Source organism: Acinonyx jubatus, chromosome D2 (assembly GCF_027475565.1).
Source record: "Acinonyx jubatus isolate Ajub_Pintada_27869175 chromosome D2, VMU_Ajub_asm_v1.0, whole genome shotgun sequence".
In the NCBI taxonomy this organism is placed as follows: Eukaryota; Metazoa; Chordata; class Mammalia; order Carnivora; family Felidae; genus Acinonyx; species Acinonyx jubatus.
The window spans coordinates 1929701-1940462 of NC_069393.1; the positions used below are offsets into that span (position 1 = coordinate 1929701).

The window sequence follows — 10762 nt, forward strand, 5'->3', positions numbered from 1 at the left end:
GGAGAGGACCACAGGCTCCCTTAGCTCCCAGGGCCCACCTGCTCAGTACCCTTCCTCTCCTACGTGGGGTAGCAGGCCAGGTGCTAATCCCGGCAAAGAACCTTCCCAAAGGGGAAGCGTGAGGCGGAGGCCCAGCAGCCTCCCCCTCGCGGCCCAGGAAACGGATCTGAACTCAGGGCCACATTCTCAACTCCTGTCCAGAGCCGGGGCACAGAAACCCAGGTCCCAGGATGCGAAAAGCCACGTGGACCCTGTCATCTTTTCTAAAAAATGCCTGGCTCTACCAGACAGAAGGTGGGAATCGTAATTACACATTCCACCTTCCTTAAAGAACAAATCCCAAATACTGAGAAAGCAACTCTCAGATTTCCCCCTTATTTTTTTAGCTTCTTATTTTTTATTTTCTGCCAAAGGCTGAAACAAGAAAAGACCAAACTGCTCCAGGGGAAGGGTCAGAGGGGTCCGCGCACGTTACGGGTCCGCTGTCAGGCCATCACGTATCCAACCTCAAACCTGATGAAGGTGTTAATACTTGAGGAAAGTTCTAGAAGGACACTACCAACTGCTTCACAATGCTGCTCCTGCATGGTTTGGATTTCTTAACAGTAACATACAGGTACACGATTTTACATATTTTGTAACAATTTAATTAGTTAATTTTTTAAAAGACACAAGCAAGGGGTGCCTGGCTGGCTCCGTCAGCAGAGTGTGTGGCTCTTGATCTAAGGGTCATTGAGTTCGGGCCCTAAGTTGATTATCGCGGTTACTAAGAAAAATAAATAAACTTAACAAAAAAAAAAAGAAAAAAATCTAGGCTGGCCAGCCTGCACCCTGAGGAGGAGGAAAAAGCCCCGAGGACGCTGAGCACAGACAGCAGCTTCGCCAGGTTTGCCGAACCGGTATATTCCATGCTGACCCCCTGGCCTCGGAGGCCCCCCCCCCCCCCCCCGCAATCACTTGTGGGAAAGGCTGGGAGCAAGAGCGAGAGGGGTGGGGGAGGGGGGGTTGGCAAGGCATGGACCCCCAGAGGCCCGAGAAGTGCAGGCCGTGCAGAGGGTGTCAAGGGAGTCAGGGAGGCCAAGGCTCAGCCCCAGAAACGGAGGTGAAGGCGGAGGGGGGCAAGGGGGCAGCCAGCCAGCCCCCAGATCCCTGCGGGAGGGGGCCGGAGGCAGGTGCCCAGGAGGGACACTTCCTTCCCACAGCGGCTGGTCTTGCTCAGCTGTTCGAGAGGGGGTGGCGCTGTGTGGCTCCAGGGCCCTAAACCTCTGTGTTCTGCACCGTGCAAAATCCAGATCAGGGTCGCGGGGGTGCTGGCACACGGCAACACCCTTCCTACCCAGCTTCACCTACTTTACGCGAGGCGGGAGGCACAAGTGGGTCTGGGAGAAGTCAACACACCAAATTTCCAGGCTTACCTGCTGGGTCCCTGTGTGGAGCCTGGAACGTGACCCAGATCCTGCGAGACGGGTGGCAAGGGGTTTGGGAGTGGTCGCAAACATTCAGCTTTTGGGGTATTTTTTCTCCCCCCTACTTGATAACGGGAAGCAGCAAAGCAGACTGAGTGATCTCGAAAACCTTCTAAAACGAAGACCTTCTCATCTCCCAGAGTAAGCCATTCCCCAGACTTTACTGCTAAAGGGTGGCAGGGGAAGTCGGACTGCGAAAGGCATCCGCTTGCAAACACGCCTTACCGTTCATACCACGTACGGGACCAGAAGGGCATGTCCCAGCATCTATGTCGCTCCAAGCCAGGACTGCCACTCATTTCATGGAGGGAGACCTACACCCTGAGCAGGGGTCGCCTTGCTGGTGACATGGCCGGAATGGAAGCCAGGTCTGGGGACACTCCGCTTCTTTTGCTAGGAGAGTCGTATGCCGCCAGCAGGAGCTCCAGATTCTCTGACAGGAGCTGCTTGGGGACAGGATGGGGGGCAGGAGGGGCTGGCGGCCTTGTGTGGAAACTATGCGAAGATCGAATGTCAGAGGGGGGAGTTTTTAAAGGAGGTGGTGAAAATTACGGGCAGCCTAAGCAGTCCTAAAGCCAGAGGGCCTCTCGTTTCTAACGTAATAGGCTGAGAAACATTTGCCGAATTGAGTCCCAAGGGAAATAAAAACTGAAAACTGACGGGTCCCCTCCTGGCCAATGCACAAAGGCAGCCAATCTCCTCCTGCACCAGGCTGGTCATCCCGGCAAGGGGAGGGGGATCTGAGCCCTGGTCTTCTCTCTGTACAGACAGCGAGGGTAAAAATGAACACAGATGCCACAGTGCTGAGCAGTCCTACACAGAGCAGTCCCCCCTGACCATACTCGTGGCCACCAGAATCGATGGCCATCATTATGCAATCAGGTTTCAGAGCGCCTGGGTGGCTCAGTCACTTAAGCGTCTGACTTCGGCTCAGGTCATGATCTCACGGTTCCGGAGTTCCGGCCTCATGTCAGGCTCTGTGCTGATAGCTCGGAGCCTGGAGCCTGCTTCGGAGTCTGTGTCTCCCTCTCTCTCTGCCCCTCCCCTGTTCACGCTCTGTTGTGTGCTCTCTCAAAAATAAATGGACATTAAAAAAAATGTGTGTATATAAATACCTATCTATCTATCTATATATATTTACACACACACACACACACACACACACACAATCAGGTTTCTAATGACTAGATGCTGGTCACATATGACTTAAAATGTGGGATACAAAAATGTTACTGGCAACGGGGGACAGGGTATTCAGAGAAACAGGTGATGTCCTTGCCTTTCAGGGTAGCTGAAAGGGTGGGGTGGCACAATCTGAGGCTGATGTGACTGCCGATCCAGAGACAGGCCACATCATGGCCAGGCTGTGGACAGAGCAAACCAAAGCTTCAAATACGTGCCCCAAAGCACAGCACCAGAGCCCCCCAGGTCAGAGCTCCCTCTCACGTGGACAACTCTGACTGGACAACCCCAACTGGACAACCCCAGGCTTAGCAGCAGCAAGAATATGTTTATTTCATAATAATGATTTTTGTAAGTGGAAACAGAGACTGGCTAATACAGTTGCCGCTTGAACAGCAGGGGGTTAGGGACACTTGTGCAGTTAAAAATCCACATGTAATCTTCCGACTCCCCCAAAACTTAACTAATAGCTTACTATCGACCAGAAGCCTTGCCGATCACATCAGCAATCGATTAACACGTATTTCGTGAGTTATGTGTGTTTACCGTATTCTTCCAAGAGAGTAAGAGAAAAGAAAATGTTATGCAGAAACTCATAAGGAAAAGAAGACACATTTACAGGACTGTGCTGATCAGGAAAAAAATCTGCATATAAATGGACCCACGCGCTTCAAACCCATGTTGGTCAAGGGTCAATGGCATTCTCACCATCTTGTAAGCCCACAGGCCCTTCGTGGACATTCGCTCTCTACTCATCCTGTTAATGTCACTCCCATCGCAAAGGTGAGAACACTGAAGCTCAGAGAGGTCTGTGATTTCACCCCGGTCAAAAAGCTGGGGGAGCCAAAACTCAAGACTGACTGCAAAGCCCAGAGTCCTCCTACTTCAGTCTTAGGAAAGGGCCTCAAAAGCCAGGAGGCCGGTGATCTTTCGCTGAAGTACTAAAAATAGTCCCTGCTCATCGTCTAGGGTCAGACAGTGGCTCCAGAGACAGCTGATTCACTCAAAGCACCAAGCCATCAGAGGTCTGTCTGAAGATGTGGGGCAGGGAGTGGGGGGGGGGGGGGGGGGGGGAGTTGAGAGGGTAGGACGCTGGAGGGCCCTGGAGAGCATTCTCCCCCATTCCATGATTGGCTGCCGAGGCCCCTGGGACACCAGAAGACAGATCAAGTGGGAAGGGACAGAGTGCCCTACTCACTCTGGTTTAGGGCCCTTCTGGACAAACCTGGGTCACCTATTTGGGCCACTCTGTCTGCCAGCCTACCCACGGTCACTCCCCACCCCCTGTCTCCATCCATCGTCCCTTGTGTCTAGGAGCCAGCCCTCTCCATGAACAGCTCTCCTCCTGGACCACCAACTAGTCTGGGGCCAACCTCCTGCCAGGTCTCGGGAAATGCATTTTAAACCCCCTAGTCCCATTAATCCACACAGCCACCACAAGCAAAAATACCCCACGGGCAATGTTCCTAAGTACCCCTCCTCTAATTCGGTGTCTTCTATCTCTCTGCCCATCTGCGCTAAAGTTGGTCAGAGCCATGTCAGGGCACGTTCCCAGCCCGTTTTGTAAAGCTGAGTTCAAGTGGGAAAAGCAGGGCGGGTTTGCTCCTGGAGAAGCATGCAGGTCCCACACTGAACAGTTCCATTTGCTTTTAAGTCACACTGGGTTTACAGACTCCGAAACAGCTCAGTGTGGTACCCAGTTAAGGAACTGGAGCACCTCTTTCCTTATCAGTGATACTGAGCCCTTATATGGCAAGGGCCTTTTAATGATGAGCAGGCATGCGGGTATTCTTAGCCGGACGCCAAGCTAAGGAAAAATGACAGTCACTCTCCAACATCTGTTAAATACTTACAAGTTTACTTCCTCTCATATGTACTTACTCATGACTTTTCCAAAGAGGGAATGCATGTTTTTTCATTGCTCGAACCTGAGCACACACACTTGCAAACATTTGCATACACATGCGGATTTTCACACGGAAAATGTTTCAGCTCTCAAATACATTTTGAACCTATATTTTCATGTCTCCAGTTTACCACACCCGTTTTTCCTGGCAAAGCCTTCAGAGTTTCAAGTGCAATGGAGACTTTTCTTTGAATTCAGCCAGAAGAAGGCAGTGGTGCCAGCGCATTTCACACATCCCTCACATGTAAGTGGGTTTATGACCGCAAACATTTTGTACTAATAAATGTCTCAGCACACCCAAGTCTGAAAATCAGATTTAGAACTCGCCGTCCTTTCCTTCCCCAATCCACGACACCCTCCAAAAAAGTTGCCAAGCGCAGCACCCCTCCTTGAGGCTCACAGCCTTAACAAATGCGGGTTTCATTTGTATACTTCTTTTTATACTTCTTGCTCCTTTGACTTACCCCTTCATGGTAAAAGTTCAGTGTGAAAGGCCAGCCAGCCACAGCGCAAATTCTAATGGCACCAAAGAGGCTTCAGTGAAACAAACAAAGAAGGAGAAGAAGAAGAAAAGAAAAAGACCAAGTTTCCAAGCGGCACTGAACACCCAGGCCTCCGTGACTTAGAAGGGGGCATCCCTGAGTTTTTTCCTGTAGGTTTACAGTGTTTCTCTCCTCTAGAAGTGTGGGCACAGTGTCCAGATCAGAGATGCAGACATGCCCTTATATGTAGCAAAGGCTTGCTGGAGCCCATTTAAACTCATCCCTTAGCTTCTTGATGGAAAAACGGGGCTCTGTGCTCACCCCAAACCAAAGCTGCACAGCGTGCTCACCCGGAAAACATTTTAGGGAAACATCTTCGGTTTTGCCTCCTAACCCTGGAAGGCACCTCTTCCTTCTCCTTATCTTGCTTGACAATTTCACCTGCCCCATACAGCTCATCACAAATATTAACATTAATACATATAACTTTCGGAGTGCCTTCCCTGGCAGGCACGGGGTGGGTATCATTATCTCCGGTTTACACCAGGAAGGGGGGTGGGGACTGAGGCTCTAAGAGGTTAAGTCACCCATGGCCATACAGCCAAGTAGCAAAGTGGATCAGAACTCAGGCTTGGCTGGCTGAAAATTCCTTGCCGTTTCCACTCTGGTCCGAGCCTATGGCTCGGAGAAGTCTCTGGATCCGGTGAGGCCCAGCAGAGCAAGTCTAGATGGAGGGTCTTTAAAGACCCCTCCTCACGGCGATTCTCAAACTCCCCCTGGGGAGCCCCTAGCCCCGCGTCCCCGGCCCTGGGACGCCCCTCGCGCCCACTCCCATCTCCGCGCCTTCTTGCCAGCCCGGACCCCCGCAACCTGAAGGGGCCACGAGGGGAGGGGAGAGGGTCCCCGGCCCCGCCCGCGCCTACCTCGTCCCCGAAGCGCACCACCTTCTGGCCCGTGGGCCCGCGCAGGCCGGGGAAGCGCGCCAGCTCCTCGGAGTCCCCGGGGTCCCCGGGGGCGCGGGGCGCCGGGGCGCCCGGCCCCACCAGGCACCGGTCGATGATCTCGTCCTGCTGCGCGGGCGGCAGCCGCGCCCACTCGGGCCCGTACTTCTCGCGGATCTTCTCCTTGTCCTGCATGATCTTCCTGGCCATGGGGCTCAGCGACGAGAAGTAAGTGAAGCGCTTCCGCTCCCGGTCGTCCAGAGGCCGGTTCCCGCTCATGACCGCCGAGCGCGAGGCCGCGATCGCCGCCGCCATCGACGCCATGCCCGGCCTGCCCGCCGCTCCCCCCACCCGCGCCCCTCCCCGCGCCGCGCCGCCCCCGCAGCCCGGAGCCCCGCCCCGCGAGCCCCGCCCCCTCTCCGCCCGCGAGCGCGGCGCCCTTCCGCCCCCAGCCCCGCCCCCGCGCCCGCCCGACCCGGGAACCCCGCGGCCCCGGGAATCGCCCTCCGCGCCCGCACCCCCGGGGACGCCGCCCTCCCGCACACCCGACAGGACCCTGCACCCCGAGCCCGGCCACCCCCGGGAACCCCGCCCCCCCGACAAACTCCCCGCCCCTGAAACCCCTCGCCTCGCGCCTCGCACCCCCGTGTACCCCCGCTCTCCCGACACCCCCGAGGACCCTGCCTCTCGAGCCCGCCCACCCCCCGGAACTCCGCCCTCCGCAACCTCCCCGCCCTCGGGCACTCCGCCCTCCGCGCGCGCCCAGCTCTGGGAACCCCGCGCACCCCTCTAACCCCGAGTACTCCGCCCTCCGCCCCCTCCCGGCCCGGGGGAGCCCCGCGACCTCACGCCAGCCCCCCGCGGTACCCCGCCCTCTCCACCCCGACCCCCGAGAACCCCGCCCACCGAGCCCGCCCCACCACGGGAACCCCGCCTCCGAACCCGCCCACTCCCGGGGATCCTGCCCACCGCCCCCTCCCGGACCCGCCCCCTCTCGCGAACCCCACCCTCCGCGCCCCCCACTCCCGGAACCCCGCCCTCCACGCCACTCTACCGGGCCTTTATTGCTCTCGTGCCTTCCTGCCGCTCCCCCACTTTTCAGGGCTTCCCTTGGGCTGCTGAGCAGATGGCGGGCGCGCCCCCAAGTCCGCGGCCCGCGGTCTGACGGGTTGCTGGTGGTGACCGCCATAGCGCCACGTGGTCACTTGTTTGACAAAGGAAAGTTTTCTCCCTCCCGTGTGCCAAGAAAGCCCGATTTCAGGACCGAGCCACCGGCCGCCTCATCCCTGTCCTGCCCCTTTCCTTGATGAGCCATCTTCCTCGCCTTCTTGGAGTCCAGCCAAGACGCGGGGGCAGGGTCCGGGCGCCATGAGCGACAGAGAAGGGGTGGGCGCCGGGCGGGCGGCTAGGAGGCCGAAGGGGACGACCTGGGGAGACTGGACTAGAGTCCGGGCGGTCGAAGAAAATTAGTTCCCGCTCCTCTTAAAGAGACGGAGACGTGAAATGAAGTGTTCACAGTGCCTTTCCCTAAATGAACTGCAGGACAGGTGTAGGGGCCGGCGGCCAGCACACCTGTACTTGGTCTTGCCCTTGCACGTGAACAGGTTTTCCCCGAGCGGCTGCGTGGTCTTTGCTTCCTCCCAAACCACGGATGAAATAAATGACAGGCTTTACTTTGGAATCTCAGAAATCACAAGAACTCTCAGCAGCTCGCTATTTGCAAACTGAAGAGGCACGGAAAGTTTTCGTAGGCAGAAAAGCAACAAGAGCGGGGCCAGGTTTGTCATTTTGAAGTGTGTTCCAGACCACAACAATTACAATTATACAGAGCCCTCAGCCGCCTTACCATCTTGCTGTTTTGTACAAGACAATAACAGGTCTCAGATGAGAATTTAGAACTCTTCGAACAAAAAATGTGCATTTCAGCTGCTACTTACGGTCTTTGCCTCTAAAGTAGTACTTGGATAATTCTGAACACAGTCCTGGAAATAACTTGCAAAGTTCTGTTTTAAATGTGAGGTAGCCTTATCATATTCTGGCCCAGAAATCCTAGGAAGATATTTTTGGAATGTCATCAGTGTGACAAGATCTATGAGAAAAGTTACTGCTATGGGGCGCCTGGGTGGCTTAGTAGGTTGAGCAACCGACTTCAGCTCAGGGCATGATCTCGCGGTTCATGAGTTCCAGCCCTGCTTTGGGCTCTGTGCTGACAGCTCAGAGCCTGGAGCCTGCTTCGGATTCTGTGTCTCCCCCTCTTTCTGCCCCTCCCCTGCGCGCGCGCTCTCTCTCTCTCTCTCAAAAAAAAAAAAAAAAAAAAATTGCTATCAACAATGTTCTCAGCATAATATATTGAAGCAGTGGGAAAAGCCACCAGATAATAGTCTGGGTTACAGGGTATGTGAATGACTCTGAAGCCACCAGGTTGAAAAGAGTTTGGTATTATTATTCTCTCTATTGAAGTCAATGCTATGTATATGCTCAGTTTGCTAACCTGAATCCACTGAACCTTATCTCTCTTGTTTATTGCGAGGAACAAGAAAGCCTGGTTCAGAGCAAGTGCTCACTGACTATTTGTTGAATGAATCATGAATAAATGAATGAATGAATGTTACATAGTTAGCATTATTATCCCCCTAATCTTTGTTTCATATGGGGTGTGGGTGATGCTTAAAGATGTATTCTGGAAACTTAACTAACATCTTTGAACTTGCTTTGAAATTCACGTAGGAAGGCTTCTGTGCTACTAAAGCTTGGTCCCATGTGGTTTTCCAAGCAGTTGCAAAAATAAATGTTGCCTTCAAAAAAGCACAGCCCAATTATGTATATTTCAGATCAAATATGATTTACTGCCAGAGAAATCATAATAGAAATATGATATGAGATAAATCGGGGCCATCAGCCAAAGTATGTGAAGTCCATGCTCTGGGTGATAAGGGATAACTAAAGGAAACTTCCAGATTATAAGAAACTCATAGGAATTAAATCGCTCTGATAGAAGACTTAACTGAAACTGAAGGAGAAAATTATTTATATATGTATATAAATAAAAAAATATATATGTAAAGCTATATTTGTCATATTTACCTACATGGAAGGTTTCTTGGTGTTTATGTGTGGCTATTTCAGGACTTTGACCTTCTTTTTTGAAGATAGGGGCAGGGCTCCTTTCTTTCTGTTGCCCGTCCCAAAGTGTCTCCTGTACAGCTGAATGTTGAATAGGCTGTCAGTACAAATGTCTGTTGAACAGATTTGTTGTCCCAAGCAAGTAATTTGTGAGGGCTTTTGGTTTGTTTGTTTTCTTTTTTCATGTTTGTTTAAATTATTTTGAGAGAGAGAGAGCATGCCAGGAAGGGGCAGAGAGAGGGAGAGAGAAGAGAGAGAATCCCAAGCAGGATGTAGGCCCAGAGCCCCACTTGGGGCTCGATCTCCCGAAACATGAGGTCATGACCTAAGCCAATATCAAGAGTCAGATGCCTAACCGACTGAGACACACAGGCGCCCCCCACCCACGCAATCTGTGTGCCCACTCCCCCCATGGAGATGCCCGGCAGGGTAATGGAAAACCACAGGACAAACATTCTAGCTCTGCTTCCAAGAGGTGATTGACCAGCTCTCACATTTTGCAAGTCGGTTGCTGAACCTAATGGTGAAATTCCAGACACTGTGGCAAACAGCTGACAGTTTGGGGAAGGGATTCTTTTGATGACGTGACAGGGCAGTGTACCGGTGGGTAAAGCCAGCCTTCCTTACAGATGCTTTCAGCTTGGTTGCAGGCAGGCTCCCTGAGCATGATGATTCATTCCTACATCTGTTACTAGTTATTCCAGATGCTACCCTTCAAGAGGACTGTTCTCTGCTATTCACTCCCACACCCAGAAAGAATGGGCAATGGGCCAGAGTGCTCCTGGTTTATTTAGAAGACTAGTACCCTGGCCATTGGAGGGCAACGCTCATGCTAAGACAAGGGAGAACGAAGGAAAGACAAGGAGATGAGTTTACAAATCTTCTGTTGGCAGAAAAAAATGTGCTTTGGGTTATTGTTCCGGCCATAGGGAGAGCTTTTACCGAGACGACCATGGTCTGTCACCAAGTCCAGGCAGGTGTGAGGCACTCCCTGCCCCTTCAGGAACACAATCATCTTCTCCAGGCAAAGCCACATGACCCGCATGAGGCTCAAAAGTGGATCTTTCTCTGTTGACATCATATTTTACATAGTAAAGACGACCGGCTTAACTGCTCTGAAAAATGCTAAAAGGCTTCTCGAAAACAACAAATATCTCCTAGTTGCTTGAAAATACACCTTTAGAAAGCCTCTGAGATTTTCAGCCCTCTATAAGAATCTGAATAAGTCTAGAAGCAACTGTTCATTCTTTTTTCCCCTTCATCTGAAATTCCCGCCCCACCATCTCTAAAAATAGAAATCCCATCCTTAAGACCTATCTCAAATACCCCCTTCTTCATGAAGTCTTCAAGATTGCCATCACTCAAAAATAGTGGGTAGAGGGGTGCCTGGGTGACTGTCGGTTAAGCGCCTGACTCTTGGTTTGGGGTCAGGTCATGATCTTACAGTTTGTGAGTTCTAGCCCCACATTGGGCTCGTCCCCTCCCCACTTCTCTCTCTCTCAAAATAAATAAATAAACTTAAAAAAAAATTTTTTTTAAGTAGCAGTAGACACGAAAGAAACAGTTCATCTCCTTGATAGCTTGATCTCAGATTAACTTCAGTGTCCATCCAAATTCCTGTGTTGAATCCCTAATCCCCAGTGTCTGGCATCTGGAGGTGGG

The 10762-nt window shown here is 52.6% G+C and overlaps 1 protein-coding gene across 2 annotated transcripts in view; it reads right to left on the reverse strand.

Moving 5' to 3' along the window:
* The window catches only part of CD2H1orf198 (chromosome D2 C1orf198 homolog), a 29859-nt gene extending 23513 nt beyond the window's left edge, over positions 1-6346 (reverse strand). For both annotated transcript variants that reach the window (XM_053206884.1, XM_027047025.2), the window contains exon 1: positions 5960-6346. In XM_053206884.1, coding sequence (XP_053062859.1) covers positions 5960-6301 — 342 coding nt within the window. In that variant the 5' untranslated portion in view covers positions 6302-6346. The remainder of the gene's footprint in view (positions 1-5959) is intronic.
* Positions 6347-10762: the final 4416 nt, after the last annotated feature.